Source organism: Phalacrocorax carbo, chromosome 7 (genome assembly GCF_963921805.1).
Source record: "Phalacrocorax carbo chromosome 7, bPhaCar2.1, whole genome shotgun sequence".
Taxonomy (NCBI): Eukaryota; Metazoa; Chordata; class Aves; order Suliformes; family Phalacrocoracidae; genus Phalacrocorax; species Phalacrocorax carbo.
In genome coordinates, this window is record NC_087519.1 from 37343508 (window position 1) to 37365539 (window position 22032).

General features: G+C 39.4%; 1 protein-coding gene across 1 annotated transcript in view; it reads right to left on the minus strand.

Moving 5' to 3' along the window:
* The window catches only part of PSMD1 (proteasome 26S subunit, non-ATPase 1), a 76247-nt gene that overhangs the window by 48215 nt on the left and 6000 nt on the right, over positions 1–22032 (minus strand). The window contains exons 6-16 of the mRNA XM_064457514.1: positions 21266–21409; positions 20193–20419; positions 18699–18759; positions 16947–17075; positions 15674–15762; positions 14928–15006; positions 13956–14129; positions 12876–12987; positions 11741–11937; positions 11063–11158; positions 10457–10521 (exon numbers count right to left, since the gene is read on the minus strand). Of these exons, the coding sequence (XP_064313584.1) occupies positions 10457–10521; positions 11063–11158; positions 11741–11937; positions 12876–12987; positions 13956–14129; positions 14928–15006; positions 15674–15762; positions 16947–17075; positions 18699–18759; positions 20193–20419; positions 21266–21409 (1373 nt within the window). The remainder of the gene's footprint in view (positions 1–10456; positions 10522–11062; positions 11159–11740; positions 11938–12875; positions 12988–13955; positions 14130–14927; positions 15007–15673; positions 15763–16946; positions 17076–18698; positions 18760–20192; positions 20420–21265; positions 21410–22032) is intronic.

Here is a 22032-nt window from a genome sequence, read left to right on the forward strand (position 1 = left end):
GAAGAGACAGCAGAGGCAATAGTACTATCTAGACCTGCACACATTCGTAGTTTAGCTTAGCTCAAAATAATTTCATTGGACTAATGGCATACGACTACAGGTCCCAATCTGCACTCTCTCAGACATGCTCAAGCCTTCCACCAGAGCACAAAATTCACAGAAAGAATCATTCCTCTCAATCTATAAAAGCCACCAGAGTCTGTAATCTGTGAAATCAGGAGCTTCTGACAGTTCCAGACTATCTCTCTTTGGAAAGGGAAATCGGATTTCCCCAAAGTACTGGAGTTCTTACAGTAAGCAGCCAACTCACAATTTTTCCTGAAAGTTTCCATTTACAGTACAATTTTCAGCTTGGGATCTGTTTCCATTTTTAATTTCCAGAACTCTGTAGTTACACACTAAAATTATGTACAGCAAAAGGCTTAAGCTTTTTCATCCACAGAACAGAAAGTACTAAAGATAACATGTCCTTCCAACATTTACTTAATAGATACTTAATTTAAAACATATGCAAGGTCAAAGCAGAGCCTAACAACTACCAGAGAGTTCCAGAAGAAAGTATTAAAAATTTTCTGTGGTACTTGCAGTAGTTTGTCTCCTTCCTCCCCTTTTTGGTGACAGTCACTAGCCACTTAAGTTAGAGTAAGCTCTAGCTCCTCTTACTCCTCTTTTGTTAATCAAAATTTGTTTAAGAGGATCCTGTAGTTAAAAGCCAGAATTGATGGATTGCTATAGCTGCAGAATATGCCTACATCTAAAAATATTTAAGTATCAAATGCCTTTAATAAGCTCTAGATTACTTTGAAGCTCCGGGGCTGGGGGCAGGAATATGAATAAACAAATGCAGAAACCCCCCAAACTTCCAGGCAGGTAGCTGAAAACATCACAGACTAGTGCCTCATTTAACCTAAAGCAGGCACTCTGGAATCAGGTGAAAAATGCAATCGCATCCATGCACAGAGTGATAACAACAAAAAAATTAAAAGCATCATTTGCAATGCAGGAACCAGCCTTCATGAGGAGTAACACCAAGGAGCAACCAGGCACAGAACTGTTCTTGAAGGGTTATTTCCCAGCAGCCAGGGAGCAAGAAGCAGTCACCTTTGAAAACTCTCTTGCTACTTAAATAAATCCATGCCGATTAAACAACAACTGTTCATACAGCAGGCAGCAATCATTTACTTTCAGCAACAACTTAGATTTTCCCTTTCCAGCAGGAACATCGCAGCTGGCTCATAGCATGAGGAAAGAGCAAGAGGTAACTTAGTTCCCTTCTGTCTGCCCCGGTTCTTGTACAACTGCCAGTCTACAATGAGCAATGACACAAGCAGTGATTTGCCCTAAGTGTCCCACAGAGAACAATTCCAATGCCTCTTTGTAATTAACAGTTAGACTCCACCAACAGGAAACAACCCTTGAAAAAGCCTCACCCAGCAAAAATGTATTTTGTCAAGCCAGCATATAGATTTCTTGATTTTAGTAACCATAAATAGAAGCTCAACATGCTCCAGTTACTAAATTTAGTCAGCAACAATAAACCTCAATCAAAAGGACTAGTGACTAATCAAAACTCCAGAGAAAGGAAACTTCTCCACAGACAGAAACACAACATCAAGAAAATGTGCACATTCCATTTAATGTGCTAAGCATAAAAAGAAATTGCTTGTCCACTGACAAAGCAAACAAGCTAAGAATTCAGGTAAGAGTCTTGGAAAGCCTAAGGACAAAAGGAGAAGAAAGATGAGAGAAGATGCAGAACTATGAAATAAAAAGACAGCATAATGGATTGCAGAGATCTTGTTTTAGCAACCGTATCTACAAGAACAGATTTGAACAGGACATTACCTTCATTAGCAAGATATGATTGAAAATAAGAGTCACTGCAAGCTACTGTAAGAAAGCACAAGTATGTTGTATGGTAACTAAGGACAACACTGCTTGTATGGTACTGAGAAGTGAGACAGGAGGCTCAGGACTAGATCCACAAGCACCATCTGTAAGTAACAGAATATAAGGTATATTTTTATTACATGCTGGATGTGAATTCAGAGTATTTTTATAGCTTCCAGCTTCCTTCATAAAAGTAGCAGCCCAAACAATAATTGATAAAAGGTTTGCAGTCACTTGCTAGCAGAATACAAGACCTTTTTACAGAAGAAAGGGGTCATGCACTTTCCATTTAACAAAAAAAAAAAAACCAACAACCCCAAAACCAAAAAAAAGACACTCCTTTCTCTGGATTGAAATGTTCCCAATTCTTTCAGAATCTGGCACATGCCAAAACAACCACCTGGCCACCTCTATGGCCTCTATATACTACATAAAATAATAACTTAAAGTTACCTTGTTCAATTTTCCTCACTATCACAGAAACTTTTATCTGTCATATTTCATTTCTATTTTAACTACTAGAGAAGTAAGACAGACAAAAGTCAAAGCTGATCTGCAACTTGCAAGCCCTATGGGAAGAAATACATTTTAGAAGAACAATGGACAAGTATGGCATTTTTTTGTTTCTTTTAATTATTTAAAATACATTAGGAGATTATTTAGTCAATGTTCTTGCTGCCTATCTAATTAAAAATTACAGCACAGACATGGACATAAGGACTACCTATAAATATATCCACCTCAGCAGTCTTGCAGAAAGGAAAATAATTACGTTTGAAGCCTTGAAATGCAAATAAAGGGAATACCTAAAAAAAACCCCAACCAAACACACAAAAAAACCCCCAACAACAAAACCCAGACAAAACCAAGGAAAAACAAACAAACAAAATCCCAACCTTTAAGCCACCCTAAGAAACAGAGAAGCAAGAAATTCAGCTAATCTCAACTGTGGTGATATAGAACACATTTTGTGAAGCCAGTCCCAAATCATCTGGGCTTCTATAACCTGCAAGCCTTTAGTTCAGATCCTATCAGAAAAATTTTGGGCAACCAGAAAAAAATTATTCATCACTTATCTTGTATTCTCCAAGTGTAAGAAAGACTCTTCCTAACTACATCACACCTGGCCATACTAGTATCAATTTTCAAATGTATCAGAACACAGTTTCAAAAAAATCCAGTGTTAAGCAGAAGTCAAGGCACTGAGAAGAGAGACTGATGCAATAAAGTTGTTCACTAGCATACAAGTGGCACACTGATTTTTTTATTGCGCTTCATAGAAAATATCATTTTCCTACACCATTTTCTTCTGGTGTTAAAATCCACAGCACTGCAAGCTGGTATGAGAAAGCAAAAGCATTACTCCCCTTAATCTTTTTCTAGGCCGTCATATGTAACATCAGCCTTAAAAGGTAAAGTAATGCAAGCACAGTAAACCTGGTAAAGGCATACTGAACAACCTGGGACACTGGAGCCTGAAGGGGCAAGATGCTCGCCAGAGCTCTTCTGGCTCTTTGCCTTGCAAGCTGGAGCCAGGAGTCCCAGAGTTCTGGCCAGTTCTCAGGACTGATTTAATATCACCATGAAGCATTAGATTTCTTTCATTAAATTGATAAAGATGCCTACGTACAACTGTTAAGAAGCACTCCTTTGTTTCACTTCCCCTCTGGCTCTCTAGGTAACCATCAACACGCAAAAACAAGAGTCAGAAGAGAAGTAACTTCCATATTTTTGTTTTAACATTTGACACCATTGTGTTTACTGTCAGTGTCTGTTCCCGTGAGATGCACTTGTTTTCTCCACTTGCAAAGAAAGGCTTTTGCCCTGCAGAATAGGAGAGGAAGCTTTTCCATTTTTAAATGGGAAGCTAGTTACAAAAATAGGTAAGATGACTTGCTGAAATGTCCATTTTTTACCCTTACTTTTAATAATTTATGACACACCCTTTTGTCTAGCCACATCTACAATTCCTTGCATCCAGGTATTGAGGTCCTTTCCAATCTCTGAAAAACAACATCACACTCCTAAAAATTAGGAGCTTCTTGCTCTCTGAAGGATCCTCCTTACAAATGCTCTAGACAGATGATAGCAACTCATTTTCAAATTCATTAAACCCTGCACAACAAATGAGCCTTTTATTCTGCAAGATGCACATCAATATTCCCTAATAAAATACAACAGGAAGTTTTTGCCATAAAAAAAAATAATCCAACTTCATTTAACGGCTCAAAGAATCTCACCATTTTTTATTACTTAATTTGAAGCTTCAGTTGCTGAACAGTAGTTTTAAAGCAAAATCAAGGATCTTGTCAGACAACCAATTTAGTTATAAACTGCACTGCTTAAAATGTTTAGTTTCAAAACCCTTAGTGTATATAATCTGAGAAACAAAATATTTTTCTGGAACTAGAGGTGGTGGGGGAAACATGCTAGACTGGTTTCTCTACCTCTTCTCATGCACACTGTGATTTAGTGATCTGAAAATCTTTATATGCAAGCTTATAGAATGATTATACGCAGTAATTTTAGGCCTTAAGAAGGACTTCATTTCCTGAAGGAATACTTTTGAGTTTTCAGTGGGGTACAAGCTAGGCTGAAGAACCTATCCCAGATTTAAACCAATGATATTAATTTACCTATCTGTGTAGACATTGCAGTTTACAGTAGGGAGTTAAAACACTTGCTGAGAATTTCAAAAGCTCTCAAGAGATATACAGCTCTGAGCCCTATTTTGCGAAGTATAATCTCATGCATACAAATAGTCTAGAACAAAAATAAAACAATAGCAGGGAATGAATTAATGCAAGACATCATAGCGTATTGTCTGAAACACTGAAGGTATTTGTGCAATCCAACCGCACAGCTACAATTTTCATTAGAAATTAGATTAGTTGGCCAGAGATGCCCAGGGACTTCTCCAGTACGCTAGTTTGGTCAGTGAAGACACACAGCTGTTTCCAGTTTCAGACCTGCAGATAAAGGCATTGTCAAATCCAAACAGACTTTCACTGAATTCTAAGGCTTATTCTGATTATAAAAAGATTTGTATTAATAGTAACCTTTCACTAAAAGGGACCCTCATTCTCCTTCCCAAAGATGATCAAATAAGACAAAGATAAAATGGGTTGGAGGGTAAACAAACCCCTTTTAATCTTTCCTATGCAAGAATTAACACCAGGTGTGTTTCACAAATTATTCTTCTTCACAATTAATACACTGAAAAAGTCACTGGTACAGATCACGTTAGAGCGACTGTTAGCCTCATACTCAATTACCCAGATGATCTGCCATCTGCCTACTGGATAAAGGTAGGTTGTAGGAGTTGAAGAAAAACTCTCCAAGTCTTCCTGGAACAAAATCCAAATATCTGATCTGTGTTTGCTTTAAAACAAATATATGATGTGTTAAAATATCAAAGGCTATGTAAACACAAAGAATACAAAAGCAGGAAACATTACTATTTCGCTTGCATCATCCTAAAATGAAGATCTGAACATAAGCCATGCAAAGTTCTCCATGTTTGGGTAGCTTACACTTATCAGCTGAGACTGTATCTTCCTTTCAGGACTCTCTAGAGGCTGCATTGTTCCCTCTCCTGCCCTTAGCCTTTTCCCAACAATATTGCACCAAGGCAGAAGCAGCATCCCACAGCTTAAGTCCTGCTTCCCCATGGCTCTTATTCCCTTGGACTTTAATGACTGCTATAAGAGTATTAAACCTTTTTAGTACATGCTTGCAAGCACTGCTGCATCCCACATTGAAGCCTGCTCCCTAACCAGATTTGTTATTACATCTACCTCCTCATTTCATATACAAACTAATGTGTTTAGATACACTGCAGCATTGCTGTATCATATAACAATACAAAAATAAAGCTGACTACATAAACCAATCACATCTCACTGCAATACAAAGATCAAGTCATGATCTAAAGTGGCAAAAATTGAGATAAAAATAATTCTTTCCAGTTTTGAAAAGTAAACCACTTTAAATTTATCCTGTTTTCCACCTCATCATAGTAGTCTTAAAAAAAGAAAAAGGCTGACCAGAAATCACAAGCACCTTAAATGCTGTTTTCCAACAGCCATGATAAATATGTTATAAACCCCTTTAATAGAAAGAAGGACTAATATATAAACGTCAACAGTACGGTAAGTTTGCTATCTGTGATCACTGGCAAAAATATCAGGACTGTGAGAACAGAAACACATTACAGTAGCCAAGTCAATACATCACTCTTCTTATTTCACAATACAGCTTATTGTGCAGCCCTGCATCCACACTGCAATCTCCAAACATCTCAAGCTTTACTCATGCCTCTGTACGATTTTGCAATAACATTTTACTTAAGTGTCTCCTCTAAGAGGTGGCCATTTTTAAAAAGAGAAAAGATGTAAATAGCTTCAGGTTTTTATGCTGTACTATTTTGACTGTCTTGCTAGTTGTAAAGAGAAAGAAAGGAGGAGATGGTTTTGAAACAATTCTCTTGCACCAGAGCATTTTCTGATAACTTAATATAGTGGCATGAAAATGATCAGTCACAAAATACCTAACTAGTGCCTAATTTTTGTAAGGCACTAAGCAGAGAGGGTGAAAAAAAAAAAGCCATACCAAGTCCTATAGCGCAGCAAGCTGTGCTTTCGATCCCCAGTCTGCAGACCTGTGGACTACTCCTAAAGAGCCAGCAAAATGAGAATTAACAGCAGCAACACTGCTGGTCAACAGGCTTCAATTCTACATACATGGTCCCTCGAAAGCTTTAGGGAGTCCAAGAATAGAACAAGGAATTTTTGTGCTATATGAACAGGACCCCACAATGTATTCTGCAACTCAAGCAGTATGATTGCTACTGCTCTGCTCCCTAGAGCGACTTGCCTGCAGATGTCCACACAGCCAGGCAAGCATGCATCCAACACCCAAGTGTGTAACTGCTATAGCAGCATTAACCCCTGCTCCCATAATCCCTTCAAAACTCTTGCACCAGAGCTGATGTTTGGAGCATTGCACAGAGTCCACCAAGCGTTCCTTACGTGGCTTACCCTCAAAGTACCTGAGCACTTGCTGATCAAATATAGCTAGTGATCCTGTTGCAGAAGCAAGAATTTCACCAACTTTTCACCTTTGCTCTACACAACAAAGACAAATTTGGAAAAGAACATAGGAAGAAAACTCCTGAACACTGCTGAAAGTTCATTTTAACATTTAAGTTAAGTTATCTGAGAAGATAAAAGGTATTGCAGTCACTAAGTATCAGTTGGAGTTTAAGACAGCCATAACTACAGACTGTTTTCACTTGACATGTTAAGGAATATAGAAACTCTCTTAAGGAATCACATGCTAAGGAAAATACTGAATGATGTAACTGGAATATTTGATATCTTTCATAACACTAGAAAATTTAATCTTGCAATTCTTAGGCAAAACTTAATAACCTATCCTAGAAAATCCTATCTGAACCTTGATTCATGAAGTTTGAACAATGAAGTAGCCACACATATTATTTTGTGGCCTTTTCCAGTAATTAAAAAGGGGGGGGGGGGGGCAGACACTAAAAATTTGTCTGTTTAAAAAGTTAATCTTCAAGTTAAAACAAAACCTTGTTGCTTTAAAAATGAAATGTCATTTTTTATTACATTACGTTCTATCACATTTTACTCTGTTACCATGCTGCTTTCATTAACTCTAGCCATGAAAGCCAAGCTGTACTCTTGAGTGTACACAGGGTTGCATGTATGTGCTAGCAAGACTCACAGAAGTAAACAAGGACAGAAAAGCCTTACAGAATGTTCTGCTATGCAAATGTACTACCTAAAAATAGCTGGCTTTGTGACATTTATGACACTTTTAGTTCAAATCCAAGAGAAGCAACATTTATTCACAGATAACTGTAACAAAAGGAGAAAACAAACTAGGTATTTATGACACAAAGTAACTTTGCGGGCTATAGCTCTCTCAGGAGCTCTGTCATGTTCACCAAAGGTGCTTTTAAGGAAATGTACCACTCTCTGACTGTGTACCTTCCACCCTTACATGGATATTATTACTCCTATAAGAGGAGCAGACAGAAGCACAAGTCTGTGCATACTCCTGCTGCTGTAGTGTACAACACAGCAGATGAACTCATAACTCCAGCATGTTCAACCCTACAGTAATGGCAGGAATTCCCCAAGAAAAATGTGGACTGCATTAAACAAATTTATTCTTATTTCAATCCTGACTTCACCATTCCCTTTCTGGAACCATACAAAGAATTTAACGAGACCTCTTCTCACAGGAGCTTCAGTCATGTTCCTTCACCTAAGACAAGATTAATTTCTGGGTCTTATCTCACTGTGTTACAGACCTGCTCACCTCTCATCACAAAACACTTCAATCAAAAGCTCTGTATACCTAGCAGCTGACAGATCACTGACTCCTGCCGGTATTCAGTGCTGTACTAGTGGCCTTTAAGACAAGTAAATCCAGTTAAACTTGAACATACATCAGCTCTAAGAAAGAGATGTTATTTTAGTCACGAAAACTGACAAACTCACAGCCCACTCGCCTGTTACATCTCTGCATACCTGCAGCACTGAGATGGGCCAGAGCACACCATTAGTGCTAACTAGCAGTTTCAACAAACAGGAAAGGTAAAAGTAAACTAGCTTCTAGATCCCTACACCAATAGACAATATTTCTTTCCAGGAATTGAAATCCAGCTTTTGGTTTATAATTAGAGAGAGTAATGCAGGGGGGTATCTGTGGCACCCCCTATGCAGAAAATCCCTTCCATCACTGCATGTTAATACAGGGGTCTGGGCTAGACAAACAAGGACTCCTGCCAAAACTTGTGTCTTAAAGCAAAACAACTGATCGTGTATTCTGTGAAATTTAGCAAGTAAAAAGTGTTAGCAGCTACAACAGCCTAACACAAGCCTTTTGCTTCCAGAAGCCAGTGGTAATCAGCCAAAAAATTTTAGTCCTTTGCTACCAAGTAAGGTGGACACTGGAATTTACAAAGGAATGTTCTTCCCTATTGTGCAACCAGGTGTTGGACCGTACCCCTCCAAAAGGGAAGGGAAGAAGCAGGATAAAGTCTGAACCACTGGAGAGTAGGTGAGAGTCAAAGATGTCACTCATTTGGTCATTGCTAGAGAGAGAGAGAACAGGCCCAGAACTATCTTGCTCCAACAAGATGCCAGCACATGGTAAATGGTTTAGCTCAGAGCCTTGAAAGCTTCTCATTTTAGTAGGAGCTATCAATGCCCAATTATGTTTTGCATTTGTTGAAAAGAATAATTACATTGAAATCAGAGATCAAAAGTGCTTTGTCACAACCTGTTTGGAAGAAAGATGCTTGAAACTATGGAAGGCCTGCATGGAATTTTCCTTTTGTACACAGACGCAGAAGACAGTTAAACAGACCCTTTGGATTCAAAAGGGACACAGATTGCTTATGCAGCAAGGAACAATATGTGCTCATGGAAAGCAACAAAGCAGAAGCTCTTGGGAGACACCTCCTGCCCACAGAGGGAATTTGTTCTGTTTCTAAACTACATTTAATTGTAGCCAGAATATACTTCAGATAGAATGGAGCAGAGTAATTTCTATGTGAGGAACAACTTGGTTAATGAACTGACTGGTCATACCAGTAACCCAGTTTTTTAATACCAGCTTTAAGCACCTCTTATCACACTTTTTAGGATGAATCTACAGACTGCCACTAACATAAAGAAGATGTGAACAAAGATTTTTAAATTATAGTCCTGGACCCAAGTATGCACTACCTCCTCTCAGACATACTTGAAGGCTGCAGCTTGACTCAGTGCTCAGACTACACGGATTATTAACTCTATTAACAGATGGAAGGTGTAGTCCTTGGGGAACCTTCTAATTCCCCAATCTAATTAAAAAAACACAAACACCCACAAAAAAAAAATTACCACAGAAAACCCACAACACAAAAAACCAAACACGTCTTACTCAGGGAAATATAGAGCACTACAAAATACCAATTCAGTGACAGATTCCACTTTAGAGAACCAAAGCAAACACCATGACTGTTTTGTGATGGGCTTACACTACCACAGCATAAGCCCAGTTACCTATCAGGGTTCAACAGTGGATACTTAAAAAAAAAAAACACAACTATTTTGACCACCTTCTTCAGGTTATTTTTACCAGAGTGACAACCTCCAGGACATTTTAGATAGCAATTAGTCAGACACATTTTTCTGAGTACTGCTGCCTTTAAGAGGCCTAGCACAAGCACTGTATATTTAATTTTTAATTAACTCCCAATCCTGCAAATATTACTTTTGCATTCTGTTTGTCAACTTCATTTAACTCTAATTCAGCCATTTAAGCCGTAAGACTGGAAACCTACAGAAAGGCTCATTAAGCATTCCATGAACATTAAGGAAGGCTTCTAATTCTGAACCAAGTTTTAGTCTCAATTTTTTCACTTTTCAACCTCCATTCAGTTAGCACTTAAGTCATTTCATGAAAGCAATAGCGTACACATTTCCTCAAAATGTAAGAGACATCAAACTGAATGCTGTAGAAGTGACCAAGGAAGGTATTGTACCTGAACAGAATGAAACCAAGTGACTCAACAGCTGCCCGCCTCACATCATCATTCACGTCACTCACCTACAAAAGGGAAAACAGGACATTCAGAATCTGGTTAAACACTTGAGGACTGTGCAACATTTCAGGCCAGGTGTCAGGCACACAAATTAATCAAGAAGACAGAATTATAGAGAAAGAAAGTTAACAATCATGTTCAGCCTTAGCTGAAATAGCCTCACCCTTGTTCACACACTGTGACTGCAAGCCTATCAAAGAGCAGACAGCCCTCATCTTCTACAGCTTGAGTTGTTTTTTCCCCAGCCCATCATTACACTGACTATTCACTGCAAACCCATTACCAACTACTTTAGGGTCATGTGTTATTTTTTAATATGATCCTTTTTTGTGATACCAGGTTGAATATTTTCTTGCTGAAAGTCTACTTATCCTACTGTCAGAAGAGCCTGTTATTTCTCCCTCTAGGATTAAGGAAAGCTTTCATCACTTCACAATGTCTGATTTGGACCAGAACATTAACACTGTAGACACAAAGCCTGCCAAAGTGATGCACTTACTCTCACCAAAAATTTTTGCTATGTGGTCCTAAGCCCACAGTACTTACAGCCACATGCAGTAGGCGTCTGATAGCCTTGTTGTTCCCTGAGCCACAGTATGCCATAGCAACAGTGTACATGCCAGAACGACGGAGAATTGGATCCTGGAAGAGAAAGCATCAATACTTAACATCCATCCAAACAGGGGCTCAGTAATTCTGACTTTAAATCTGTTCCACTCTTGGGCTTGGAATCTGCAAACAGGTAGCCACACTGCTCCATTGTTTATTAGGGATGAAAAACAGGACAATCACCAAAACAGGGCTGTCATTACCAATTTCAGGGGGATGGAAAGTTGTTATGCCACAGGCTGTCAAAGAGAGTACCTGGCAGATGTGTCATTCTGCTTCTTATTCAGTGTCTGCTACTGACCACTACTAGATTCTTGAGAATGATGCACCTACAGCAAGCCTCATCTGCTTTTAACCATTACACCCCATTCTGCTCCTTGTTGCTGCTCACAGGACTATAGAGACTGAGTTTGGGGCTAAATACACAGCTAATCACGGTTGTTCTTGTATTTTTGATCAGAGTGAAGCAACCTGTGAAACTGGCCCACTTCAGACCTGTGTAAGAACTCCCCTGATTCCAAACAGCTAACCCACTGTAGCTGGAGGTTTCACAAAAGGACAGGAAGGCCACCTGTGTAACAAAAGGGCCAGGGATTAAGTCACTGCTAAACACACCTTATCTCTGCAGAGACTCTCAATGAGAGCATCTGCCTCCTCCATCCTCCCATACATGACCAGAGCAATTCCAACTGCAAGACCTCGCAAAATCTTTTCATGCTGGGTTTCCTGTGCGTAGCCAACCATGTCCTCAATAGCCTGAGCATTTTTAGATCCCAGCATAACCAATCCCAGTGCCAGGCCAGCTGCCTCACCTGCCAGCGCAAAAAAAAAAAAAATTAAGCAAAATATCTGTTTCTGGAAGCAGTAAATATTAATTTAGATATTAAAATATATAGCAAAAATATAATTTATTATATTCTATAAGTGTTTAAAATTTAAAGAATTATAACTGTTATTTTAAATTACTTTTATAACCACTATTTTATATAAATTTAATATAAACATATTTTATAAAAATTTCATATAAATATATTTTATAAGTAATAAATCACATTATTAAAATAATTACAATATTACTATAATATAATTATACTAATTTATAACTAAATTAAATGTTTTTAAATTATATAAAATATATAATGAGGTTAATAATAGATATAATTAATATAGCTAGAGAATCACACAAGGTGTAGGCCAACAGATCACTTCTGGACACCACCATGCCCAGCAACCCCATTACTCCTGGCCAAATGTGCTCGTAATGATAACCTACCAGCCACAACTTAGTGCTCTTCCCTACCAAGCTCAATTTTCTCTCCCTTGGGCCAAGAGCTGCTGAGATAATTTTCCTGTGAACTCCTGCCAATGCAGCATTAACCCCCACAAGCTTCTCCAAGCCTATATCTCAGCCAAAAAGGGCACATGGCTCTGGAGATCTACCACACTAAATAAAAAGCATATGACAAAGGAAAGAATAGAGCAAAATAAGGGGCTGTTTAAAGACCTAGCATGTCTTGTCAATATTTGGCACTGGCCACGGACCAGTCCTGACAGGACCTCTGAACATTACTGCCACATAACTAAAGAATCATGCTGATCAGGAAAAGGTCAGTAAATAAAACACAGCTAAGGCAACCTAGAGGTGATCTGTGCTGCTAACAGATAACCTGGGGGGGAACCACAAATCAAAAATCCCCAGATGCCTGATAAGGCCTCAGATGGTTATTTGCTTTGAAAGCGGAACATTTACCTGTCACTGCATCATCCTGGTATAGATTTGTTTTCAGCAAATCGTACACATCTTGACGTGCTGTCCCCATGGCAGCCAGACCCAAACCTAGGCTACCGCCATGTCGGACGATCTGGAGGAGCATATGCAAGTTTAGTCATCATAAAACAGGGAGCAATATGGCTTCAGCTGAAGTAGACATCTTTCCATCAATAAAAAGCTGCAAACTTTTGGACCCAAACCACCCAAAATGATCTCTTGACCTGTTAGAAATACCACTTTCACCACCTCATGCAGTAACAATGATGAAAGAGCCAGAAAATAGAATAGAAACTGCGGTTCAAAAAGCCCTTAAACAATGAGTATCAGAAGCTTTACACATAGCACAAGAGACTTTTAGTATTCTTAAGGTCTTTTTTCCCACTGAGTGATTTATGTAAAACCATAAATCTGTGCCATGTGTAAAAATTGTGTCCTAGTAATAGCTTTTGAATAGAAAAGTAAATCAGTACCCACTTAAACAGTCTGCATCCTCTTTTGTTCTAACAATGGATACAGGAAAGGCAGTACATTTGCAATAAGGCAAGCAGGATCCGTTCACACAATTTTTGAAACAGCCGTCTGAAATTCCCCAAAAAGAAAGGAACATGCTGGGAAAATACTAATCTATTCCTAAAAGAGGCTTTTTGTAGAGGTCTACAAACAGTAAGTGGTTAAGTAAAACACTTCTTTTTGTATAGGATGCAATACACCAACAGGGCAGCAGAAGCATTTTGTGGCTCATTTCTTTCACAGCTAAGCCTTAATCAGTAACGGTGCCTCAATACTCTAGGTCCACCAGCAAAACAAAGTAGATATACAAGTACTAAGAAAGATGAAGCTAGATCCACTGTCAAATATGTAAGAATTTCCTAAAAATCTTACCTGAACACTGAGCAATAGGTTGTTAAAACCAAACTTTATTTTTAAGGCCCACAGGAGGTGCAAGTATCACACTACTGCCACGGTCTTAGTTACCTCTAACCCCCACTTCTAAACTATCTAGCACCCTTCTGTATATTCCCAACAAAACAAAGGTTCATTACTGAATCCAGTACATACATCGTTACTGGCGTTCTTCAGCTGGTTCAGCAAATAGTCAATGATGTCCCCACCGTGGTTAGCATGAATGAGGCCCAAGGCATAGAGACCTCCACCTTCCTGGTAGGCTGACCCTGGAGAGGTGTCCTTGGGTAGGTATGTTGCCATTAGCTGTAGTGCTTCTTTCTCATGACCCTGTACGTCCAGTGCCCAGCAGGGAGGGAAGAGAATGGGAAGTGAAAGGTGAAAAAACAGTGGATGCAAACACTTAATATTTAAACAAGTCAGGAGAAAACATGTTATAGCCATTACTCTCTCCACAAAAATCAGCCTTTTGGTGCTGTACAATCAGCAAAGAATCCTTCTGTATTGGAGTTTTGTTAACCACAGTACAAGAGTATTCATCAATCACTTGGACACTGATCTAAACCAGGACAAATCTGGCCTGAAACTACACTGATTCATGTACTAGAGCACTTTAATGAAGGTTGAGGCATACAAAACAATTACAAGACTTCTTGCTGTTTCAAAACAGTTTTAAATATACCCTCCCTGTGAATGAATTTGAAGAAAATGACCACTACTTAGGTCACCATTCAAACTTACTGAAACTTACTACAGTAAGGACTTTGCTACTGTCCCAAAACCACTTAAGAAATAGACAACCTGCAATTATAATAGCTAGGAACTATTGACTCTGTTTAACTCACAGAGGAAGAGTTAGGATGAGACTCTCTCCTTGAGCCATGTTATCCTACCACCTTTTTGATGCTCAGCAAAACATGCCATAAACTGCATCTGATATTAGACAAGATGGACTTGATAAAGCCCAGCTTTCCTTTAGTGCAGAGACACAAACTATGTCACAGCTGTGCCTTGCAATAGACTAGGTAAACTGGAGTGCAGACATCATTCAGAATCCCCACTTCAATGTTTTTAGTATTCACAAGTCAAGCATTTATATTGACCAGAAGGAAATGAATGCAACGTTACCTTGTGTATAACACCCAAGCTGGCGGTAGCAGTAAACTTAGCCCAGTTAGTGGCCCTGGCCAGCCACTCCAAATTGTCTCTGGAAGATGAAAAGAGAAAGGTTATACAACAGTTTTCATACAGCCTGTTCCTCATTCTGCAAGCAAGGTTTCACAGCTCTAAAGACTGCTTTCAAACTAGAAAGCAGCTCCAGAAGACAAGAAGACTAACCACATTTCCACTTTATACCTCTCTCCCCTTCATCAGCCCTGATTTTTGGCTGGTCATAGTCAAGCTTCTAGACACTGGCAACCTCAGTGAAAGACGGAGAACTGCTCAATATGCAGCCCATCAACTCTCTGGGTGAAACTCTAGCAGAGTTTCTGGAACCTTCCTCAAGTCCCTGGTAAGGTCAGCCCTGACATTTCCCTTCCAAGAGTCACTCAGCAGTGTCCGTCTCTACCAAAAAATATAAATCACCTCAGAAATTCTCTAACTAGTAAACAAAACAGAAATTCCAGATTTCCACCCTCCAAACTGCTCATACAGCTAGCAGTCAGATAAAGCCAGTTTGTGAGGACAGAGAAAAGGAAACAATTCCAGCTTCTTCCCTCTGCCTTCACATTACTTTTCAGACCCTTTTTTTGTTATTTTCTAAGCCCATTAGAGTTCTGCAGAGACGCTTTTGGAAGTACCAAACTAAGTAGAGCAACAATGTTGCTCCAACATCTCTAAATGACATTGGAGCTTCGCTGCCATAGATTTACCTAAGGAACTGGTCACTGGTTGTACCACAATGCATAAAGGAGTTTGCTATAACCGTTGCTGTATGGCACACGGAATTCCGCACTGCATCCTGAAAGAACAATAACAATCAGTATCACCAGTAAGCAAAAGATATGCCCTAGGTTGCTTAACATGCTTGCCAGTACGCTAGAAAAACAGACTGTAATTACGCTCAATTTAACCGGCAATTTCCCTTTAATCAAAGTTAATAGATTGTTAACACATTCTAATATATCCTCAACCCATCTTTCCAGTGCAAACCAATCCTTTCTGCAAGTTTCTGTCAGAGATGTGATTACTTCAATTGCAGCTTGCAACTGGAGAACCCTGCCTTCTGGTTCCCAGAACTGAGGACTGCAGAGCATGCACTGCTGACATTTTCAGGCCACCCTGTAACACTATGCAGGATCACTCCCAAGCACTTACCCAGCACATGGAAAAGATTTCCAATACATTTGAAGTGCCTCCTAGATGAGCCCACCAACAGGCATCCCCTACCATTTTTGCCTATGGTGTGCATTTCATTTCACACACATAAAAAACTTCTCCTATGCTTTCTAATAATCATTTAGCTTAAGATAATTTAATTTACCTGTAAGTTTTCATTTGCCCACGCTTGAGTAACACGTTCCAAAACAAAATCAGTTACTCAATTCACTAGCACTGCCTACATTACAGTATGCAATTGGTTTTGTCTGCTGTGTGGAAATATTAGTGTCTGAGCACATAACAGGATTTCTTTAGCCAAGCTGAAGGTGTGGTCTCACATAATACCTTAACCAACATACAGTAGCCTACAGTCCTGGCTGAGTCCCTCCCTCCGTCCCCAACCAGCAGCATTTGCAATAGATCAGTCATGGAGCTGGAGGGTGAGCTCATCCATCTTAGTAGCCAGGGAAAACAAACCCACCAAAAAAAGGGGGGAGAAAAGAGTTAGTTTCCATAACCAATCAAAAACAACAACAACAACAATCAACACACTAATACCAGCCTGTCATTAGGTCATACTAGCTGTAAATTGAAACAATCTGATTATATGGCCTTCTTTGGGTGTAATCAGCTCTTCTTCAGCCTCGCAGGTTCAAGTTTTAAATGTTAATTTATCATGACTAAAACACAGATTTGTATCCTCAAAACCCAGGGAGGCCATGCTAAAATATAAAATGATGTTGTAAAGTAACCGCAATGTGGTCAAAACAAACACAGGACGAGTTAGATGAATCCAAGACAACCATATCTAACAAAGCCTCTTACCTTTGTGTTTTTGAGGATCATGAGGTCTGTATTGTTGTTTCGTATTAAAAACTGCAGATGTAACTCAATGGCCATTTCCCCACTTAAAATTTTAATCATTTTTGAGATCTGGTCCTTAGGCTCTGGGTTCTTCACATACAAGCAAAGAGAAGAAACATGAGAACCCAACTATGGCGCTGTTAAAATACCGTTAATGAGAAACCACTCTGGTATGTTCCCATCACCATATTCCAAAACCTGATAGGTTTTAGGACTAAGAGGACATTGTTTCTGCCCGTGCAGCACAAGCCCAAAACTCTCAGATAATCAAGTCCCTTTGTGCACAACAGTGCATATGGGAGAAGAGACTCTTTGAAAACAAATGTATTTTGTCATTGAAAGCAAAAGGATATGAGCGACATCTGATATCCTGTAAGCTACTGTTTGGCCTTACAGATACAATGAGTCTCCCGCAAAAGCAAACCACTTTTATAAATGTGAACCTGTACTTCCATGGGAGTTTTAATGGAGAGGACCACAAAGCCACAACACCTTGCATGGCCCTGCTGAGCTGCAGCATCATTCTTGTGAGCTACAGGCTTTATTTAGAACAAGGGCTAGTAGAACTAGGAATCTCTAATACATTCATCTTCCAGAGCTCCCTGAGAAAGCCTCCTTCTTCCTCATGATAGAAGAGTTTCCACCGATTAAGTTCCAACTGAAGTCCCTTCTAAGCAGGGTGAAAGCATAAGTAGTTCAACCCCTAAACTAATCCCCTCAATTATTTCTTTGTAGTCAGCATTCCATATTGTGGAAGATTAAGCTCAAGAACATTTCTGGCCACATAGATCATTTGTATGTACTTGTCCCTTGGCACAGCCAGCAATGCCAACAGGCCCTGTTTACAGGTTCCTTGATGGGGCAAGAAACTCGACCCCTTTTGTTTTCCTTGTGGAATATATTTTCAAGAAAACACTTCTGTTTGCCCCTGATTAATTTTTAAGTGATCTGTAAGAATCTCCAAGATTCCCAAGTCTAGTTTGCAAACATGCACCATGTGGAAAAAATAAAAACAAAAACACCAAAACACCAACTTTTCTTGGGTTTTACTTTCCCAGAATTGCATTAGCTATTCAACATGCACATACAATTGCATTTAAGCATGTAAGAAGTAAACTCACTTTCTCCAATACGTGGGAAAAGAAACTAAACAAAAAGATTCTAACCAGGTGGCCCAGCAACACAGCCACCACCTTCCTCCTTAGAAAAGAAACTATGTTATGTCAGCATCCCCTCCTGCCGTTCCTGCAGAACAGCATCAGTTCTATCCAACCAGAACTACAGCCAGATTTCAGATGGAGAAGAAAAAAACCCACATCAATCTAATTCATCAGCTAAAGTTCTCAGCAGCAGTCAGATTTCAGGCCCTTTCTTCTGGAAAGAGTTAATTATTTCAATATCAACAAAAAGCAAACATATGAGCCAGATCCTTCTGTCCCCTTTTTCAGGGCTCAGTAATTCTCACTCAAACCTACCCACTTCCCACTCTCCCCCTAATATCTAGTTACCTAAAAGATAACTTTCAGTATCTGAACTGCTGGACTTCCAGACTGCCGGACACTTGGTCCTCAGAGATCATCTGTCACCTTGTCTCCAAGCAAGACAGAAGTGGAATTCCATTCTTCATCAGCCAAACCAATCTAGCAACCCCAAGGATTCAAAGTGGACGCATAAGAAAAACTAAGCAAGGTATATTTTGGAAACGGCACTCACAACTTCTGCAGACTTCCCCGCACAACTGCTTCCTGGTTTCTCTTCTGCTTCCATAGCATCACTGAAACAAAATAAAAATGCAACCCAGTTCATCACTCGTAACTAGTCAAGCACTGTAATTATGGCTGAGCACTGTCCTGAAAAAGGAGCCTGGGATTTGGAGATGACTGGAAACAGGACAGGACAAGGGCTGCATATCTGGAGGTCACTGCTGAGAAGCCAACTCCTCCCCAGTTCAATTTTCAGGGAACTTGGAAGATAAAGGTCCAGAAAACCCCACCCCCTTATTTCATGTATAAGGAAAACAAACTTGTAGGGAATGAACAGGCAGAGACAGGTGAGAAAACAAGGTCAACAGACAAGGCAGCAAGGATAATTACATCCTCACCCAGAAGCCTTGAGCTCATCACTGTTAGGATTGATGCTAGTGTTGAAATGGAGATTAAACATATTAAGCTGTTGTTAATACCTTGTCCTAATGCTTCACAGGCTGATGGAAATTATTCTGTGCCTTTCCTTTTATTTCGGTGCAAAAGGGGAGGAGAATGCTTGCTATGCCTGTATCACTGATTCAAAAGCATTTAGACCCCTGTTCCTCACAGCTGCATAAACCCTTATATTTAACCAGCCTTGATCTAGGCAGCATTCTCCATCACATGCTATCAAAGACAGTGCAGAGACATGACAGTAAGACATGTAAAGACAGTAAACAGACATGACAGTTCTGGTGATTAAAGAGCAGATGGAGCACAAACTTCTTCCACATTGCCCCTGAGCTGGGCTTAGTATGGACTGGCGAATCCTCTAAAAACAGAGGGTTTAAAACAAAACTATGAACATCAATTACCTGTAAGCCATCAAAAGCAGAAATAAAGAAGGTGGAATGGTTAGTGCCATCTTTGGTTTTCTTAACAGCAGCTTCCTGCAGCTAAGATTCAGTGAAGTTGATCACTGAACAAGTTTTAAATGTCCAGACTTTAACAAAACTCAGACTAGATGTGAACTAACTCTTTTTAACTGCAAGTACAAAAGGGTGTATAACACTACAGTATCATCTGAGCTCACTCTTCCCACAAGCAGGTAGCAGACCACAAGCTATGACATGAAACCAAACTTGCGCATAGCTGCGTTGATCTTTTTTGCTTGAACTCCCCTTCATTAGCTTTACAAGTTGCTGCAAAGACCACACAACATCAGACTGTTCCCAAGCAATTCACACTATGGCTTAATGAATTACTGCTCATGAGCTAAGCCACAGTCACTGCACCATGCTTACATCAACTGCAAAGGAAAATGTATTCTTTCAAACAACAGTGGATTCTGGTAATATACAATTTTGCCTGATCAAGTAGCATGTCTTGCCTATTACCCTGACTTAAACGAAGGGGAGTAACTCTATTGCTTGTAATGGGCATCCACACACAGACCAGGAGGGTCCATCACAGCAGGACTGTAACCGAACAATTATGCCTCTTCTCAAGCCAGTCTCCTCACCTGTCTTTCTCCGATCCAGGGACGGTGCCGGTGTTGGTGGATCCAGGCACGGAGGCAATGGGAGTGCCAACCGTGCGGAGATTCTGGATCACAGAAGACAAGAACTGCTGGCTAGCACTTTCGTACAGATCAAAGCAAATTTGGTAGGCCATGAGAAGATTATCTTCTTTCACCAGTTTTTCCAAGATGTCACTCACAGCCTGTGGGTCATCCAGGAATATCAGGCACTGAGCAGGAAGAAGGGAAGAACATCAGGAGAAAGAAAAAACATCAGGAGAAGACATTACGTACTTCAGAATGAAAAAGTAACGCTATGAGAGGACACAGTCTATTTCCCCTTTCCCTCATCTGCTACTGCCACAGAACACCCCTTCAAAGAAAGAAAAAGTCTCCCTCTCTCATAGGAGATAATAGAAATCTTTGAAGAGTTTTCATAGAACAGTTTAAAAACAAGACCAAGTATTAGAAACTCAAGACACATCATTCAAGCCTTCCTATTTCTGCAGCTGTACCTTTGGAAGCTGACAATGTTGTCCTACTAAACACAGAAATTTCAAAAGCACATTCAAGAAGCATCGGTCATTTTGTAGGGATGTCTCAGCTAAAATGGAACAGGCATAACACTCCTGAGTCACATGTACATGGCATACCAAGACTGGTAAAGGCCTGAGAACATCTGACTAACTTCACAACTGGTTGTCTAAACACTTTCAGACAATGGCTTACCAAAAAACAAAGCACTGTAAATGTTCTTTGGAGGAATAAATAGAATTCCAAGCTGTGAACCTACCATCTGATACTCCCTACATAGGCTTAAAATATTCTGTCAGAGTTGTCTATGTCCCTAAACTGCCTTCGAATGTGTTTCTTTCTCTATAAATTGACCAAATATGCGATATTCGCATCTTTTTTCCAAGCTGATTTCACTTTGATTTATATTTGAAGCATGCAACCAGGGACAGATATTTCATTTAACTGAATAAAAAAACAGAGATCAGGCAGATGTCAAGCCAAATACATCTAAAGAAGAGTAACTTTTGATTGATCTTTAAACATCACTCTGAGAAGTTTACCTGGCACACATTGATGAAGTCTGGTTTCTCCAGATTCATGTAGATTTTAACTAGAACTCTTAAGACTTTATTACGGAACTGTTTATTCTGCATCAAAGACATACAGAGCTTCAAGCTGTAGGCTAGCATCCCAGGAACATCATTCTGAAATAAAAATCAGGGATATCAAGTCTGGGTTTGGACTGACAAGCAGGATTTAGAAATTAAAATAAAGCTACCTCCTTTTTATTTTAAGAAGCAGAGCAAAAGACATGACACACAAACCTTCAGTTTTCTTCCCCCTTTTCAGAAAAGCTTATATGCAGGTGTATTGCAGTTTAAAGAAAAAGTACTACCAAAAAGGTAGAGGACTGATATTTAATTCAATAGTTAAAACATGTAAGAGATTCATTTAAAAGTTCAATACCTACCTACGTCCTCTTCTTCACCCTTCTTGTTTAAATAATCATTCTCAAATGCAGTGAAATTGACTGCACCAATATAAAATGTCAGCAAAACAAACCATGCACCAAGAAAAGATCCCCAACACACGTATTTTTTGCTAGAGACTGAGAAAGAGATTTGGTTACTAGAGCTCAGACAGGTAATGTGAAATGAGGGATTTTTAATGAGCAATTAAGTTAGTAAATGTACAGGACAGCAAACAGAACAGAGAAAGCAAGATGGATGCCTTATTATTATCATTCCTGTGTACAGAAATGGAAGACATCCAAAAATATGGGACAACTAAACTGAAAAGTGGTAAAATTTAAAGGATTTAAACCATG